Genomic DNA, 20,158 nt, shown 5'->3' with positions numbered 1-20,158 from the left:
GGCACAGTGGACATAAGATCTGGGTCCTAATCACCTGTGGCCATTAAACATTCCATAGGTTTTTCCCCCAGGAGTAGAACTGTTATCCTTGATGCTCTGGTAAATTTGGATAACCCCTGGTGCCCTGGATTTGGATAATTTAATTTTGTTTATCTAAATTCCTTCTAAAGTTTCTGCCAATATACTATTCACAATTCCTTCTCTAAACTAATTTGCAGTGTTGCTATATGCTGTCAAACAGCTGCTGTGCTTAACCCTAGAGGTGGCTATATTTCAGTACTATACACATTCACTTCTTAAAGTATTTGGGGATTTTTTTTTATGTGACTGACTAATTTTAGCTCTTAAAATATACAAAGAAAATCAATTTTATGTGAGAAACTGAACATTGCAAGAGGTGAAATTATAGGTTTTTTTAATTAAAAATGGAGCACAGCTCCACACTTCAGTGTGGCAGTACGTGAACAGAATTAGAAACAAATATGTTTCATGTATTTTTGAGACAAGTTAAATCCTACCTGAAGTCTCAACTTTGCTTTCAGGTACAATCGTACATCCTTACGTCTTCTAAGACCGCATTCACTTGCTCATATGGTCAGTAACTTACTTTTTTTTTTTTTACCTTTTTTTTTTTTTTTTTTTTTTTTTTAAAAGAGATACATGGTAATGTTTGAGAAAGAAGGATCAAGGCTCTGATGTATGCAGGTGAGCAAGGCACAGCAGGGAGGAGAGTGGAATCAGAACATCTGCTGAGTGAAAACATCTGCCAGACACTATAATCTCTGCAGCATGCAATCCTGATTTAACTGCAAATGTCCCACAGGGAAAAGCATCCCCCCTCTCAGCAAAAAAATCTCTTCCTGTTTATCAAGGCACTTACCTTGCCAGTCTGAATAGCACGAGCATCCTTTGGTCCCATTCATGTTGCACTGACCTCTCGCAGGATATCCACAATCATCTGTGCAATAAGGAATATCACACGCCTCTCCTTTCCAGTGTTCAGAACATTCACATTTAACAGTGTTACTGCCGTTACTGAGTTTGCACTCTCCTCGGCCAGAACAATTATTGGGACACATGTTGAAACTGCAAACATGGGGAAAACTATGTTTGTCAGCAGTTCAATTGACTACCAAGTCTTGCCTCTTATTACACAAAGAGCTGCTGAACAATGTTAATACAAAGGTGTAAATGTTTGTTCTACATGTCTATGCTGAGATAGGATTTGAAGTTATGGGTCTATACTTGTTTTTGGTCTAGCTAATATTTTAAGTAGTAACATTAAGAGCGATTTCTATAACTGAGTCCCAAATTAGATGAGCTGATGAGGAAATTAAGTGATTCACTAAGTTTTTAAAAAGAACAGGAGTACTTGTGGCACCTTAGAGACTAACAAATTTGTTAGTCTTCTTTTTGCGGATACAGACTAACATGGCTGCTACTCTGAAACTAAATTCTTAGTGCTCAGCAGAACAACTGGTACTTTGCTGAGAGTCCCAAAATAACTGACTGACAAGTTATGCTTTTCGGATTTGAACCACCTTTGCAAAAAGTTTTGTTGATTTGGGCCACAATTTAAAGAGCTGGCTCGCTTAACAAGTTAAATCTACAGCAATGCTTCTAATACAATCCATATACATGTCAGTTATTTATAATGAAAATAAATCACCTCAACACCACTACAGTGAAGGATTTCATCAGCTCACATGAGGGCTTTGTGGTAAGAGTGTGATTTATGTATCAGAAGTAGTTCCAATTACACTTTATTCTAGGACTCACTTAACAAATGCACCACAGGGTGCATGTCAATAACCCAGCCACACACATCCCCTTGAATCATGGTGCACACAGTATTCAAGTGGAATCAACTATGGCAAAACTAGTCCTCCAGTATTTTTAAGCAATATCTCTGTTACAGATTCACATTCAGGGGGCCTTATTCTTTATCAAATCGTGGATAACTGATGTTTCATTAACCACTGACCTTGCATTCAACAACATGAATCAAAGATAGGGGTCACTATCCAAAACCCCATTCTCCTGTACAGAGGCTCTGACTTCCTAATTTCCCCAGGGGTGCTCGAACCCCACTCCACCCCAGGTCCCGCACCCACCCCACTGCTTCCCCCAAGGCTCCACGCCATCATGCCCCCGCTCTGCCCCTCCCCGAAGCACGCCCTGCCCTTGCTCCACCTCCTCCTGCCCAGTGCCTCCTGAACACCGCTGAGCAGCTGATCACCAGTGAGTGGGAGGCGCTGGGGGGGAAGGGGAGGAGCTGATAGGCAGGGCCGCCGGTGGGTGCTGAGCACCCAGTATTAATTGGCACCTATAGTCCTGTAACAGCTTACACCAACTGCACCAAGACTAAATGAAATAAAAGGATTTCACTCTCCATTATAGTAAGGGTCAGAGTGAATTTCAAAGCTTGACTTTGAATTCCAACTCCAGCAACAATACTCTGAGCTGATTATAATACATCCAAATTTAAAAACAGAAAATCCTTGCATCCTTTCTGTTAAGGACACATTAGAAGGAAGTCTCTAACCCATAACACACAGAACAATCAAAAATCAAAACAAGTATTTTTTATTTTATTTTTTAAAAGAAAATTTTCTGAAATGAGATTGAGCATGTAGAATTAAGGGAAATTTAAAATACATCTTAAATATAGCAAGTTTATATCCACCTTCTTTTAAGGGAAGGTAGTTCAGTCGTTAGCGAACGTATTCATTGCATTGTTATGTTGGAGTCTCCCACCATAGTTGATGTACGAGAGTCAGTTTGTTTCAGTGCATCTTGTACAAATGTAAACTCACGAGGGATCCACAGATGCATCCACATCTCAAGCAGACATGGCCTCATATTTTTGCCACAGCCTGCTTTCTTCACTCACACTTCTCTTTGGCTTTTTTCGGTTCTGCCATTGTTATTGTCACAATGTAGTACTGGCAGCTGCCAGTAGATGGTATCATGGTTTTTGGTATCAGAGTGAACGAGATTTTCAAAATTAGATGTCTAAAATAAGGCTGCTAAATAAGTTTTGGCATGACTTTAGAAAGTGCTGAGTATCCTCACCTCCCACTGCAGTCAGCAAGAGCTGCTGGATGCTCAGCTCCTTTTGGAAAAAAAACAGACCACTTACTTAGGTGCTTAAATATGGATTAAGAGCCTAACTTTAGGTATCCAGTTTTGAAAATCTTGGCCAGCGGGTTTAAGCAAAGGGCTCTCTAGCAGACAAAATGTATTAAGTCAAAGGAAAGCCTGGGAAGACACGGATAGCTTAACTGTAGCTATACCATGTTCCTCTGGGTAAGCAGCACTCCGTCCACTCGCTTCTGACTTCTTTTCCTATTTAAAACAGCCCAATATAGATAGCTGGTTCACATGACAAATGCATTTCATGGGTTGATACACATTTATCAACCAGGGATGCTTAAACTTTTCCCGTGGGCTCTGTAGACAGTCATTTGCAACTGAATTTCTTCAACCAACCAACCAAACATTAAATGTTACCAAGAGCTAAAAATTCCTGCACATGAACACCAATTCACACCCACAGTAAAACAAATCCCACTCCACACAAAATCCTCAGACACAACTATACTGAAATAAAATTCAGACCCACAAAAGCAAGAAATTCAATTAAATGTCCAATACCCACGAGAATCTCTACTAGCATGTGTACACCAGCTTCTTCTACTTATGTCTCTAAAGTGACCATTCTGCAAATAATTACCCCATTAGGGAATAGCCTAAAGGTATTTAAAAAAAAACAGCACTGAGCATAAAGTACACTGTAGCAAATGTTCACGAAGAACCAATGCATAATGCCTCTTAAAATGATAAAAAGGAAAAGTGAGGAAGTTTCTTCATAGTCATTAGTCCCAGAGGGGTAGCTCTACTAAGGCAGCCCGGTAACCAACTGGAACTAAGATGGTCTGAAGCTTTTTAGAGATGCCCCTACACATTTCTCTTTACTGTAGGTTTAGTCCAGTGGCCTGAGGGAAATTCTTGTGTGTATGCAGGAATGTAGGGAGGAGAAAAGAAAAAGGTAAAGTCATATGCATAAAGGGGATAAATTCCATTGATTGCATAAAGAAAAGGAGTACTTGTGGCACCTTAGAGACTAACCAATTTATTTGAGCATGAGCTTTCGTGAGCTACAGCTCACTTCATCGGATGCCTTCCACTCCATACGGCTAAATGCAGTGCCTTGCATAATGACAGGTTTCAGAGTAACAGCCGTGTTAGTCTGTATTCGCAAAAAGAAAAGGAGTACTTGTGGCACCTTAGAGACTAACCAATTTATTTGAGCATGAGCTTTCGTGACCTACAGCTCACTTCATCGGATGAAGCTCACGAAAGCTCATGCTCAAATAAATTGGTTAGTCTCTAAGGTGCCACAAGTACTCCTTTTCTTTTTGCGAATACAGACTAACACGGCTGTTACTCTGAAATCTATTGATTGCATGTGACTGTAGAAATCTAACATTTGCTCAAAAATAGTCACTATTTCTCATGTTGCATTTACCCAAGTTTACAATCCACATGTGAGATTAATGCTAGTGACAGAATATTAGACACCTTACACAAATTATGTGATTAATTTGCCTCTTGGCCTTCCAAATAAGCTATTTATTAACTTCATGTGTTAAACCATCCATTACAAAAAGTTCACATGAGCATATTTACTTTTCTAGAAAAGGTAATGAAGGATTAAAACTTAAATTAACTTCCAGTTTCATGTTTCAAGGGCAGCTGCAAGTGCCAAGAGAAACAGACAAAAGACATGAATCATAGGACAGGAAGGTACCTCCTGGGTAATTGAGCCCAGATCCCTCCTGTCTCAGGCAATGCTATCATGCCATCCCATTCATAAACATATCAAGCGTTGTCTTAAAACTAGTTAGCTTGTTTGCTCCCACTTCTCCTATTAGACCGCTGTTCCAGAACCTCACTTCTCCGATGCTTAGACGCCTTCTAATTTCCAATCTAAATTTATTCCTGACCAGTTTATCCCCATTTGTTCTTGTGCCAACATGGTCTTTCAGTTTAAATAGCTCTTTTCTGCCCGCTCAGCCTTTGCTTTGCTATGTTGACCAAGCCAAGCTCTTTTAGTCTTCTCCCATAAGATTAATGAGGAGTCCAGTAGCACCTTAAAGACTAACAGATTTATTTAGGCATAAGCTTTTGTGGGTAAAAAACCCATTTCTTCAGTTGCATCTGAAGTGGGCTTTTTCCTCAAGAAAGCTTATGCCCAAATAAATCTGTCAGTCTTTAAGGTACCACCAGACTCCTCGTTGTTTTTGTGGATACAGACTAACACAGCTACCCCTCTGATACTTGGTCCATTAAGATTGGTTCTCCATATCCCCGATCATCCTTCTCTGCACCTGTTCCCGTTTGAACTCATCTTTCTTGAACGGGGTGACCAGAACTGTACACAGCTGTGTAGGCCTTGTACTGTCTTGCCAGTGCCTTGTACTGTGGAATTCATACTTCCCTGTCCCTACTGGAAATACCTCTCCTGATCCATCCTCGGAGTGCATTTAGACTGCTCTTTCAATATGCAACATTTAAATTTCCTCAAAACCATTTGGAAGAAGTATTACTTACTTATAGGTGATGTTGAACCCTGTCAAATTATAGGCAGCATCACTAAAGAAATGGAGTAGGACATAGCCAGAAGTGGCTACAACTTCTGGGATTGTTTCATTGCCTTCCCTCTCAGGAACAATAAGACCACTGAAAAAGAAAGACAATGTACGACGTTACATATACAGTCATGGGAGCATAACAATTATAGTAATTCCACTATACACATGTCTCAACTATGTGTAAAAAAATAAATTCAAGACACAAGCCGGATGATTTCTTAAATTTGATCACTTTGAAGTATTACATATTTACAATAATAATCAAAGACTTTAATTTGGAAATATCAGATTTAGTGTTTTGTTGAAGAAACTCCTTAAAAATATCTTTTGGGGGAAAAATGATAAAGCCCTTAATTCCTTAAATATACCCTGGATTTCTCCAAAGCAATTAACTTAGTCTCACATGACATTCTGATTTAAAAAAATTGCATTACATAGAATTAATAGGACACAATTAAATGGATTAAAAACTAGCCGTTGACAGTTCTCAAAATGTGGTTGCTAATGGGAAGACATCAATGAGTGGGACATTTCTAGCAGGCTCCAACGGGGATCAGTTCTCGGTCCAAAGCTATGTGACATTTTTATCGACTATCTAGATGATGCTAAAAAAATCTTTGCTGGTTTTGCAAATGACAAAGATTGGTGGAATAGTAAATAAAGAACACCAATTACTATTACAAAGTGATCTGAATCTCCTCTTTATATGCTCAGAATCCAACAAAATCTATTTTAATGTAGACTAATGCTGGGAACAAAGAATGAAGGATGGGGGACAGTGTTGGAAAGCAGCGACTCAGAGACTATGGGATCATTATAAATAATCACCTCAATATGAGCTCTCAGTGCAATAGTGTGGCAAAAAAAGGAGTGCAATGTGATCTTTGGATGTATTAGAAGGGGAAAATTAAGTAGAAGTAGGAAAGCAATCTTGCCTTTGTAGACACAACATTGACAGGACTGCTTACTGGAGTGCTGTGACCAGTTCTGCTCTACGCACGTCAAGAAGAATGCTGAACTCTTCAGTATTTACAAGGAAGGACACAAAAATAATCCAGGGGCTAGAAAATAAGCCTTATGATGAAAGGGTTAAGGAGCTCAATTTATTTGGCTTATCAAAGAGAAGGGTGACAGGTGACTTGATCACTATATTGCATTCTACACATGGAAAAGATATCAGATACCAGGGGCTTTCAACCTTGCTGAAAAAGCATAACAAGATTAAATGACTGAAAGCTGAAGTTCAACCTTAAAATAAGATGCAATTTCCTAACAGTGAGGGTAATTAAACATTCTAACAGCTTACATGGGGAAATTCTGGTTACCTGCCAGAACAGGAGTTTTTGTCTTGTCTTCTTGTTCTTGTATTGTATAACAGGAGTTCTTTGTGTTATAAAATGTATTGTCCATATGTGTATTCCACTCGAGGTATGCATGTGCTCCAGGCACCTGAGACAAAGACTTTTCATTAAAAGTGTCCATTGGTCCACACCTATGCCCATCACCTCCTTGTGCTCCAAATCAAGGGCACAAGGGGTGGCGCAGAATGACTGCCTCTCTAGTTCTTCTCTACCACAAATCACCTCAGGAAAACATCCAAAGAAAAGGGGAAGGAGAGACGGTAGTGGAATACACTTAGGGACCACATATCTCAAAAATTTCAGTTACTGTAACGTAAGTAACCTCTTTTCTTCGAGTGATGGTCCCTATGTGTATTCTCCTTGAGTTGACTTCTAAGCAAAAAGAAAAGGAGTACTTGTGGCACCTTAGAGACTAACCAATTTATTTGAGTATAAGCTTTCGTGAGCTACAGCTCACTTCATCGGATGCATTCAGTGGAAAATACAGTGAGGAGATTTATATACATACAGAACATGAAAAAATGGGTGTTATCATACACACTGTAAGGAGAGTGATCACTTAAGATGAGCTATTACCAGCAGGAGAGCGGGGGGGGGGGGGGGGAAAGGGGAGAAAACCTTTTGTAGTGATAATCAGGGTGGGCCATTTCCAGCAGTTAACCAGAATGACAGAGTGACCAGACTCGATTACAGACCTAAAAGTAGCAATTCTTCAACAAAAAGACTTCAAAAACAGACTCCAACGAGAGACTGCTGAACTGGAATTAATTTGCAAACTGGATACAATTAACCTAAGCTTGAATAAAGACTGGGAGTGGATGGGTTATTGCACAAAGTAAAACTATTTCCCCATGTTTATTTCCGCCCACCCCCCACTGTTCCTCAGACATTCTGGTTAACTGCTGGAAATGGCCCACCCTGATTATCACTACAAAAGGTTTTCTCCGCTCCCTCCCCCCGCCCACTCTCCTGCTGGTAATAGCTCATCTTAAGTGATCACTCTCCTTACAGTGTGCATGATAACACCCATTTTTTCATGTTCTGTGCGTATATAAATCTCCTCACTGTATTTTCCACTGAATGCACCCGATGAAGTGAGCTGTAGCTCACGAAAGCTTATGCTCAAATAAATTGGTTAGTCTCTAAGGTGCCACAAGTACTCCTTTTCTTTTTGCGAATACAGACTAACACGGCTGCTACTCTGAGACTTCTAAGCAGTACTTCTTGAGGAGGAAGATGCAAGGAACCCTGCTGTACCATAATTGCAGGACTGCTGTGCCAAAGGATGTGTCTGCTGAAAAAGCTTGTTCCAGGGCACAATGACTACTAAGGTATGCAGAATCTCATATTGCTGCTCTACAGACCTCAAGAAGGGGAACACTGAGATAGCCTGGTCTCTGGTTGAATGGGCTCTCACCTTGAGAGGGTAGTTGTCACTGCCAGCTCACAGCAAAGCACATGCAAAGACCGTGAGAAGATTGCCTCCCTTTTATACACTGAGCAAAGGAGATGAATAGTCTTGGACATTTCCTGAAGGGTTTTGTGTTCTGCAGGTAGAAAGCCAAGGCCTGATAAACATCCAGAGTATGGAGCTTCTGTGTAAGGGGTGTTCATTCTCTTCCCTCCCTCAGCCACACTGATGCTGGTTCCACCCCTTCAGTGGCTGGCTGTTTCAGTGCATTTTTGGCTCCCTGTGCCAATGAGCGAGATCTGTTCTCCTTTTGAGCTCCATACTCGGGCGCAGAGTATTGCCGGACTTGGAGGGTGTAGGGGAAAGAGGTCTTCTTCCTAGACGAAGATTTAGAAGGGGATTTCTCTCACTTTTTGTGAGTATTCTTGCTCTTCTCCTGTTTCCAAGAGTCCTTAGCTCTGCCCTCTGTGATTCCAGAATCGGGTAAAACCATGCTCAAAGGGGCACTTCTGACAGCCTGCAGAAGATGGACATGGGGTCTGATGACCCAGGGTTGGACTAGGGTCTCATTGACCATTCCATCTCCTGAGCTGAAACTCCCAGGACTGATGGGTTCAGAGGGGAAAAGGAGAGGCAGATCTGCACTGAGAGCAGATGTTGGATTCCCCAAGGCAATGAAGGCTAGTGTCGTGCAAATCACCAACCAGGATGACCCTTGGGCAGGTGACGTGTAAAAGGCATGCCCTGGCTAGATTACATCTGTGTCTGACCATTTTCTCAGAATTACGTGGAAAAGGGTAGTGTGCAGTCCGCTAAAAATCTGATTGTCATGATTACTGAGTGATGTTTACATGGGAAATAGTTCATGGAAGATGGAAAATGCAGACTATTAGGTTGGAAAACTGTTGAAGAGAAACTTGTCATCTGAGATGTGGCAGGATCTCAGGGCTAACACATTCAACATTAAGAACAATGGACCTCCAGGGAGACAGCACTTCATTTACTGTCTGTCTACATGGAGACTTACGTATTGACGAAGACAAATAAACTTCAGGAGGGTTCTCTGAAGAGGGGGCCACCTAGATTACGAGACAATAGCCTGTAACTGTATGAGAACAGAAGACATGGCACAAGGGGTTATCCATTAGAGAGGAGAAACTCTGCCAGCAAAGGTGTCTTATGAAAGATATAGCTTCAAGGACTACTCATTGGGTGAGAAATACCTTACTAGACAGGAAAGTAACTTGTTAATAAGTACAGACCATCCTTTGCATCTTATGTTTTTCTTTACTGTAACCTCATGCTTCCAGATCTTCATACTTGCTTTTATTTGAATCTTTATCTCAAGTTCTGTTAAATAAACTACAACTTGGTTTTACTATAAACCTGACTAAGTGCCTTGTGCTACGGACAGCATCGAACTCAGGTGAAACATTGAACTGGGGAGCATTGCTTCCCAGGAGGCAGAGGATCAGGGTACATTGCTGGTGTTCAGAATATAAACGACTGGGCACTCAAGTGTAACAAGTGTGGTATGCAAATAGAGAGCTTGCACAGAGAAATATCAGGGCTTTTGGAGCCTGGAGAGGAGTGCTTGTTTTGCCAACAGCTGGTCGGGGAGAGTTTCTCCTGATGGTAGCGATTCGCCCCAAACATCTAGGGTAACCCCACAAAGTGTCACACCACAGTTCCTGAATCCTGAGATCTTGGGAATATTACGTGACACCAAAGAGGAAGGGGGACAGGGAAGGGGACAGAGCCCCCAGGCCCATTCTAATGCTATTCTAACAAAAATATATCTATTAGAGAACAACTGATTACAAGAAAAATGGATTTTTTAACAGGAATACCAGCAAAGCTATGGACACTGAGAAGTCTAGTCTAATGGCAGGAGAAAGGAACCAGAGAGGCAGGCAGTCCATGTGCCCTTTAGGCCCTCCGTTTGAAGCATGAGGTGGTGAAAGGCGCAGGCATGGACCAATAGACACTGCCAATGAAAAATCTTCTGGTCTTAGATGCACACAGTGCATGCACACCTCAAGTGCAACACACACAGGGACCATCACTCGCAGAAGTAGTGGTGGTCTCCATTGCCTGGAATCTTTAAAAGAGACTAGATATCTTTTTAAAAGATGGGCTTTAATTAAGCTTTGGGAGATATTCTATGCCCTGTGCACAGCGTGGAGTGTGGCAAGGTGTCAGACTGCATGATTGTAGTGGTCCCTTCTGACCTTGGAATCTGAATATATGAATTCCCCTTCTCATTCCCTGCCTTTATGGGCCATGGGGATCACAGGCTTGCCTGCATTGCTCTCAGCATGCTCTTAACACTTGCAGCTCTGTCCTAAGACAATAAATAATAATACCACCTCACCCTTATCATAGCGCTTTTCATAAGTAGTTCTCAAAGTGCTTTACAAATGAGATCAGTAACATTATGTATAATCAAATCTCATGCTTCAGGGCTTTTGCTGGTCACCTATAAGGATCAAGAAGGATCTGTATTTCCCGCAATACACAACTGGCCAGATGTACTCTGGGTTTTTCTCTCCTCCTGCTGAAACACTTATAGGCCACTACGAGAGATGGGGTATAGCTACAGTCTGACTAAAGTCATTGGGCTCAAAATAGGGGTACCTGGGTAAAATTTAGTGGCTGACACACAGAGGAGATCATACTGAATAATCTAATGGTCCCTTCTGGAATGAAATTCTATTTAAAAAAAAAAAAACAGTCTATGAAATACACTATCCCCAAGAAATAATTACATATCTCCAACGGCATAAAAATGTATATGAAACAGTCACTAAGGTGAAATTTCAGAGTAACAGCCGTGTTAGTCTGTCTTTGCAAAAAGAAAAGGAGTACTTGTGGCACCTTAGAGACTAACCAATTTATTTGAGCATGAGCTTTCGTGAGCTACAGCTCACTTCATCGGATGCATACCGTGGAGACTGCAGTAGACATTATATACACACAGAGACCATGAAACAATACCCCCTCCCACCCCACTGTCCTGCTGGTGATAGCTTATCTAAAGTGATCATCAAGTTGGGCCATTTCCAGCACAAATCCAGGTCTTCTCACCCTCCGCCCCGCCCCCACAAACTCACTCTCCTGCTGGTAATAGCCCATCCAAAGTGACCACTCTCTTCACAATGTGTATGATAATCAAGGTGGGCCATTTCCTGCACAAATCCAGGTTCTCTCACACCCTCACCCCCCTCCAAAAACCACACACACAAACTCACTCTCGTGCTGGTAACAGCTCATCCAAAGTGACCACTATCCCTACAATGTGCATGGTAATCAAGGTGGGTCATTTCCAGCACAAATCCAGGCTCTCTCACCCCCCCCCCGGGGAACACACACACACACACACACACAAACTCACTCTCCTGCTGGCAATAGCTCATCCAAACTGACCAGTCTCCAAGTTTAAATCCAAGTTTAACCAGAACGTCGGGGGGGGGGGGGGGGGGAGAGAGTTAGGAAAAGGCAAGGGGAAATAGGCTACCTTGCATAATGACTTAGCCACTCCCAGTCTCTATTTAAGCCTAAATTAATAGTATCCAATTTGCAAATGAATTCCAATTCAGCAGTTTCTCGCTGGAGTCTGGATTTGAAGTTTTTTTGTTGTAAGATAGCGACCTTCATGTCGGTGATTGCGTGACCAGAGAGATTGAAGTGTTCTCCGACTGGTTTATGAATGTTATAATTCTTGACATCTGATTTGTGTCCATTTACTCTTTTACGTAGAGACTGTCCAGTTTGACCAATGTAAATGGCAGAGGGGCATTGCTGGCATATATCACATTGTGGCATATATCACATTGGTGGATGTGCAGGTGAACGAGCCTCTGATAGCGTGGCTGATGTTATTAGGCCCTGTGATGGTGTCCCCTGAATAGATATGTGGGTACAGTTGGCAACGGGCTTTGTTGCAAGGATAGGTTCCTGGGCTAGTGGTTCTGTTGTGTGGTATGTGGTTGTTGGTGAGTATTTGCTTCAGGTTGCGGGGCTGTCTGTAGGCAAGGACTGGCCTGTCTCCCAAGATTTGTGAGAGAGTTGGCTCATCCTTCAGGATAGGTTGTAATAATGCGTTGGAGGGGTTTTAGTTGGGGGCTGAAGGTGACGGCTAGTGGCGTTCTGTTATTTTCTTTGTTAGGCCTGTCTTGTAGTAGGTGACTTCTGGGAACTCTTCTGGCTCTATCAATCTGTTTCTTCACTTCCGCGGGTGGGTATTGTAGTTGTAAGAAAGCTTGACAGAGATCTTGTAGGTGTTTGTCTTTGTCTCTGAGGGGTTGGAGCAAATGCGGTTGTATCGCAGAGCTTGGCTGTAGACGATGGATCGTGTGGTGTGGTCAGGGTGAAAGCTGGAGGCATGTAGGTAGGAACAGCGGTCAGTAGGTTTCCGGTATAGGGTGGTGTTTATGTGACCATTGTTTATTAGCACTGTAGTGTCCAGGAAGTGGATCTCCTGTGTGGACTGGACCAGGCTGAGGTTGATGGTGGGATGGAAATTGTTGAAATCATGGTGGAATTCCACAAGGGCTTCTTTTCCATGGGTCCAGATGATGAAGATGTCATCAATATAGCACAAGTAGAGTAGGGGCTTTAGGGGACGAGAGCTGAGGAAGCGTTGTTCTAAATCAGCCATAAAAATGTTGGCATACTGTGGGGCCATGCGGGTACCCATAGCAGTGCCGCTGATCTGAAGGTATACATTGTCCCCAAATGTAAAATAGTTATGGGTAAGGACAAAGTCACAAAGTTCAGCCACCAGGTTAGCTGTGACATTATCGGGGATAGTGTTCTTGACGGCTTGTAGTCCATCTTTGTGTGGAATGTTGGTGTAGAGGGCTTCTACATCCATAGTGGCCAGGATGGTGTTATCAGGAAGATCACCGATGGATTGAAGTTTCCTCAGGAAGTCTGTGGTGTCTCGAAGGTAGCTGGGAGTGCTGGTAGCGTAGGGCCTGAGGAGGGAGTCTACATAGCCGGACAATCCTGCTGTCAGGATGCCAATGCCTGAGATGATGGGGTGCCCAGGATTTCCAGGTTTATGAATCTTGGGTAGTAGATAGAATATCCCAGGTCGGGGTTCCAGGGGTGTGTCTGTGCGGATTTGATCTCTCTACCAACACTACAAAAAGAAGGATTCTAGGTGGACTCCTCCTGAAGGTCGAAACAGCAGACTGGACTTCTACATAGAGTGCTTCCGCCGACGTGCACGGGCTGAAATTGTGGAAAAGCAGCATCACTTGTCCCATAACCTCAGCCGTGCGGAACACAATGCCATCCACAGCCCCAGAAACAACTCTGACATCATAATCAAAAAGGCTGACAAAGGAGGTGCTGTTGTCATCATGAATAGGTCGGAATATGAACAAGAGGCTGCTCAGCAATTCTCCAATACCTCTTTCTACAAGCCATTACCCTATGATCCCACTGAGAGTTACCAAAAGCAACTACAGCATTTGCTCTAGAAACTTCCTGAAAAAGCACAAGATCAAATCCGCACAGACACACCCACGGTATGCATCCAATGAAGTGAGCTGTAGCTCACGAAAGCTCATGCTCAAATAAATTGGTTAGTCTCTAAGGTGCCACAAGTACTCCTTTTCTTTAAGGTGAAATTGGAATCTTTAGAAACGTGATGCATAAGGCCATTCAGCAAACAAGCCAGTATAATAATTTGCAAAATTATCATCTACTTTGAAATACCAAAAAAAAAAAAAAAAAAAAAGCCACCCACCACATAGCTAACATAACAGATGAAAAATACATACTGCTTTTGGTCTTTGTATAATCTTAACTATCACATGTTTGAACTGGTTCCATTTTTCTGTTGGGTTGCCAGTGATTGGCAAGCACGAAAAAAGCTTGTCATCAAATGACTACTGAAACTGCACCTGACTGTTGGTGTGCTTGAGCTTTGCTATGTTGAAGGCTGTTCTATTAAGCTTGGGGCACTTGTGCTGTGAATGGGACTATACGCAGGTTACCACTGCTCTTACCAATCTGCTTTTGATATGGTGAGAGAGAGTCCATGTGCTATTCTACATAAACTGGGCTGCCCAAGAAGGTTCATACAAATCATGCGTCTGTTCCATGACAACATGACAGTGCAAGTGCTCGCCAGTGGTGACTTTCCGGATGCATTCTAAATCTCGAATGGAGTGAAGCAAGGCTGCATACTTGCTCCAGTGCTGTTCAACTTGTTCTTTGTCTGTGTCCTCAGCCATGCCACAAGGGACTTGGATCAGGGGATATATATATCAGGTACTGGCTTGATGGCTCCCTCTTTGATCTTCAGCGCCTCAGTGCTAAGACCAAGACGCTGGAGAGACTTCTTATCCAGGTATTTTTTGCAGATGACTGCGCCTTGATGTCCTATAGACATGATGACCTTCATGTCATCATTGACAGATTTTCTGAAGCATCCCAGCTCTTTGGCCTCATCATCAGTCTTGGGAAGACAGAGGTCTTGTTCCAACCAGCACCACATTCCAATGCCCCAGTGCCAGCCATTTTCATCCAAGGCGCACAGCTGAAACATATGGATCAGTTCAAGTATTTGGGCAGCACCTCTCCAGTGACGATTCCTTGATAAGGAAATTTCCTCCAAAATTAGTAAAGCCAGCCAGACCCTTGTCCAACTCTGAACAAAAGTCCTTAACCAACACAACATTCATCTCTCCACTAAATTGAAGATCTACAGTGAATTGGTTCTAACATCTCTCCTGTATGGATCGGAGACATGGACTCTCTATAGACATCACATTAAATAGCTTGAGCAATTTCACATGCACTCCCTCCACTCAATAATGAGCATTCGCTAGCAGGACAGAGTGACCAATATTAAGGTCCGTGAGAGAGCAAACACTACCAGCACTAAGAAAAGTTACTGAGAGCACAGCTTAGGTGGACTGGACATGTCATCAAAATGGAAGACCACCATCTCCCAAAACAGATCTTCTACGGGGAGCTGAGTCAGGGCAAAAGAAAGAAGGGTCATCTGTATAAGCACTTCAAAGCTAATCTGAAGAGCAGTCTCCAGTGAGCTGATATCAATCCCAAAGAACTTGAGCAAATGGCTCAGAACAGGACTCACTGGTGGTCTCGGACAAGATCAGCATGTGACAGATTTGAGCCGGATTGACAAAATCATCTCCAGGCTATACGTGAAAGGCACCACAGAGCTGCATCATCAAACATCATAGATACAAACTTCCCATGCCCTCAGTGCAGCTGACTCTGTGCATCATGGTTCGGACTTCAGAGTCATATGTGTAGCCGTAGATGAGAACTCCGATAATATCGTCATCATCGTCAGCAATGGACTACCAATCTTAACTATGCAGGAAAAAGAATCGAGGTGGGAACGCTTAAAGGAACCAGTTTTTTTATATCTGCCTGGAGTAATCTTCAAGATGTCTCAAAACAGAAATTCTACTCTTAAAGGAAATACTTCCCTCTTTCTCTCACTCCTCCGTATTGCTGTGCCATAGAAAAAATTTGGATCATCTAAGGTCATCTAAGGTCTGAGGCAAAATATTCAAAAAAGAGCCTAACGGCAGTTTTCAAAAGAGATTTAGCTCCTAAAGGCCTAAGTCAATGGAAAAATAGGGTTTTGGCTCTTTTGAAAATGTTACCTTTCTATACTAAACCATTACTAGGTTTGCTAAAAAAAAATCTTTAATATCTGAAGAGAAGGGTCTAATTCTTTAAGTTTAACAATGAGAAAATAGTCAGTCCCCCTCTGATAAATAGACACCCAATATGCGTACATCCATTTTTATCTTTGTGTATTAAAGCGCTGTATTTAACACCAATGTTTAATTAATATTCTGCTTTTCTGTTTCTAACAGCAAAACTTTTCCCTCATCTCCATCAAACTTCCTCCCACCCCAACCTCTAACCTATTTTCCATCAGCATTATTTTAATAGTAGCTAAATCCAATTTAAATTAAAAATAGAAGAGTCAAATCTTCCCCCCAAAACCTTGACTGGTAGAGAGAGAACTGTTTCTAAGGAAACTTTAGATGCAACAGTTAGTTCTGTATGCAGGCATCCACCATGTAGAAATCTAGTGTCCTGAAGCACTCATGTAAAGAAGCTGATTCTACAGGGATATGTAGATGAACTTGGCTTCATATAAGGGCAGGACTGACTAAAAAGTAATGCTGAAAATGGAACATTTTCCCAAGTTAAAAATGTGCATATTTATACTCCCTTTCAGAATATAAAATAAAACAAATTCATTCAAAGACTGGTTCACAAGGCTACATAAATAGAATGCTCCTATTTATCTTTGAGTTTTTCAGCCCAGGAAAGCGATATGCAGTGAAACTTTTACTAACCATCCTACTAGCCATGGTTAAATGTCCTAATTGCCTATAAAATCTCAGTCCCCACATAAGTACTTCCATATTAATGGTGCTATTATACGGTTGCCTGCTTCAGCAACTAGGAATACTACAGACCCTTCCTGCCCATTATCAGAAGTTTTCACTATGTTTTGACACCTGAAAATGAAAACAAGAAGTTGCAATAGTTTGCACCATGCATGTTACAAAAAACACATTTTGGCTATGGTAGTACAGCTAAATGGTCCAAAGACACTACTTGTTAGAAGCTGGCATGTGGCCTGCACCTTACCAAAGTAAGTATGTGCTACATGCTTCATTTCATTGACATGCCACAAAATTCTGCATCATCATCTGATGTTTCGGCTAGGCAATTTCCATTCCAGGATGTCCACAAAACATGATTTTGTAAAACATTTTTTGTAAGAAAGCCAGATGAATTTTTTTTTATCCCAGATCCTGGAAATTTTTATCAATAGCACCCAATTAATTCCTTTTCATAGTTTATTCATGCATAAGAGACACTTGTTTCATTTTGAAATTTTAGACTGCTGATCTGAAGATGATCTCCCTTGAGATACTCTCTTCCGACACATCAAAAATGAAAAGTCTCATAAGTTTCTCTTTGTTGCTTGAGTACCGTTTTCCTTTACATAAGATGAATATGGGAACAGCATGTCCCTGCCATATGAAAATAGTGATCTCAGTGTAATTCAGCCAGGGCAGAACAACTCCTCATGGACCAGAGGGACAGCATTCCTTTCTCTGCCTCTCTAATCATCCACCATGTACTATTAATATCAAAAGCATAGCCAATCCAGAATTGGACGGAATTGGGATCAGCAACATCAGGAAGAAAATACAAGCAAAAGAAAGGAGTACATTAATGACAGAAGAGGAACATGGAAGAGAAAAAGTGAATGAGACGTAAAAAGAAAAAGAATACAACAGATATAAAGTTAAGAAAAGTACTTTTAAAATGGCTGAAAGGTGATGTCTCGTTTTAGAGGAAGTGGTGTTCAGGATTTATGTGGCAAGAGTTAAGATATATGTCTGTCACTCTTCATTTCTGTCTCCTGCTGCTTTTCCCTTCTTTCAATTTATGTCTCTCCATTTTCTCTGAATGGCATGTAGGCCTTTCCACATCTGTGTGTCCTACTCTGTGAGCCCTGATGTAATCAAGTTACTGTTTAGTACCAAAATTCTTTAGACAGTTTTACAAACATGTATTTAACTGTTGAAAATGTAAGGGGTGGGGGAAATAAACCAGACAACTCTAGTGACTACATATGTGAAGATGCTTAAGAGAATAAATTAATCCAGCTGAGAGAGAAACCTGAGAAAAATCAGGATGGATTTGAATGTTTGATGGTACCACATGAACTAACTGTTTAATCCAACATGTACGAAATCTTAGACAACATTCCTCTTTAAGAACTCTCTAAAAGGTGGATGATGTGGTGATCTTCACACTGCTATTTGCAGAATTGCATCATACCCGTGATCTAAAACATATGGCAAAAGCCTTTACACACAAGTACGAAGTCTTGAAAATGCGTAATGAATATTTGACAATATAGCTGTCTTAAAAGGCAGGCCAACCATAATTATGTTAAACAATGTTTAGTATCACTCTGGAGTAAGCCAAAACTGGACACAGTACTCCAGCTGGGGCCTCACCAGTACCGAGTAAAGCAGGACAATTACCTTCAGTGTCTTACATACAACACTCCTGTTACCACACCTGAAAATAATATTAGCCTTTTTGGCAGCTGCATCACATTGACAACTCATTCAGTTTGCGGTTCACTATAACCCCAAGATACTTTTCCACAGTACTACCACCTCAACAGTTATTCCCCATTTTGTACTTGTGCATTTGACTTTTCCTTCCTAAGTGAAGTACTCTGCACTTGTCTTCATTGAATTTCATCAGAATTCGGTAATGTAATGGGGAGAATTGGAAAGATGACAACCTTTAAAAACATGCTTTAATCTGGTCCAGAATCTCCTGAAGCCCTTACTCTGCTCTAGACTAGCCTGTTTCAGAGGTTGTCATCCCTAGGTTCTCTCGGACGATCTCCGAGCACTTCACAATAGTGAGTCTCAACATCCAGGTAAGGTAAGCAAAATCTCCCTCTTTTATAGGTGCGGAAACTAATGCAGCAGTTGTCTGAGTGGCAGAGTCAATGGAAGAGCTGACAGCAGTACCCAGAATTTCTGTCTCCCCTGCTCTATTAGATTCTCTCCCCCCTGCATGCTTCATTTTTAACAATTCCCATTCTTGTGTGGTCTCTTCTCCCTGCAGGATGCAGGCAGCAGAGTGCATATACAAGAATCATGTTCTCTTGAGACATTACCTTCCACCTTATCAAATGTCAAAAGTCTAATAAGCGCTGCCTGCACACAGAAGGGAGTGAAACACCTAAGAGACAACTTGAGAATTGTGATGGGACAGAGAAAAATACAAAGATACAAAGGACAACAGGAAAAGAAAAAGGACAAAAGTAACACAAAGCTGTGGTAGGAAGGCTACCATACACTTACTCCGTATACAGCGATGTAAGCAAGAGAGCACCATTTTATCTTAGTTTAACATAGACCCGGCAGTTCAGGTCCTTGAAACCACTACAGGCCTGATCCTACGTTAAGAGCGATGAATGTGGACACCTGCACCAATGCAGAGTTCCCCAGAAGTCAATGATGCTTCATGCAGGCGCAGGGGCTTGTTCAAAAAGTTCTCTTTGCTCGATCAGCACTTTACTATCTAGGTTACATTGTCCTTCTTCTAAACTATGCTAAGAAAACAGTATCAATCTTAGTTTAGCAAATGTGTCCCATGAACAAGCTTAATAATGAATTCATGCCACTTTAGATACATTCCTGTAAAGCCTGTAAAAATTCATTACAGTATGTCAAGTGAAATCAACTGCTGCAAGGGTCTATTCTATGTGTAAGAACAACAAATGTCTTGTTTTACCACCACAGCGGCGACTTATTAAAATATTTCTAGTGTGTTAAAGTAGTTATTCATAGACAGATGCCCTATGTTAATTTAACCGTGTTAATGCCCATGGTGCCAAAACTTATTTTTCAGCATGAATTCTATTGCTATCAATTAAATATCTGGCCCCAAAGACTTAAGCTCCTGACAAAAAAAAATTCTTCTTCAGTCCATCAAGTGACAATTTTCAGTTCAGAGCCCTTAATTTAAAAAGACCAGGGACACTTTCTACTCTCAAAACCTCTTCAGCTGTAAACAGAGATCCACTTCACACAAACTTTGAGGGCTTATCTTTATGCCCTAAAATAGATGCTGTTTAAATACAGCTTGTCTAACTTGATCTACTTTTTTGT

General features: G+C 41.5%; 1 protein-coding gene across 2 annotated transcripts in view; it reads right to left on the bottom strand.

Annotated features, from left to right (window-relative positions):
• ATRN (attractin) overlaps positions 1-20,158 on the bottom strand; it is a 268,648-nt gene that overhangs the window by 171,711 nt on the left and 76,779 nt on the right. For both annotated transcript variants that reach the window (XR_013346039.1, XM_077816039.1), the window contains exons 4-5: positions 5,617-5,745; positions 881-1,086 (exon numbers count right to left, since the gene is read on the bottom strand). Coding sequence is in view for 1 of the 2 variants with exons in the window: in XM_077816039.1 (XP_077672165.1) it covers positions 881-1,086; positions 5,617-5,745 (335 nt within the window). In the remaining variant the exon portion in view is untranslated. The remainder of the gene's footprint in view (positions 1-880; positions 1,087-5,616; positions 5,746-20,158) is intronic.

Source organism: Eretmochelys imbricata, chromosome 4 (assembly GCF_965152235.1).
Source record: "Eretmochelys imbricata isolate rEreImb1 chromosome 4, rEreImb1.hap1, whole genome shotgun sequence".
NCBI lineage: Eukaryota > Metazoa > Chordata > Testudines > Cheloniidae > Eretmochelys > Eretmochelys imbricata.
The sequence above is the reverse complement of the archived record's forward strand: the minus strand, read 5'-3'. Positions and strand labels throughout refer to the sequence as shown.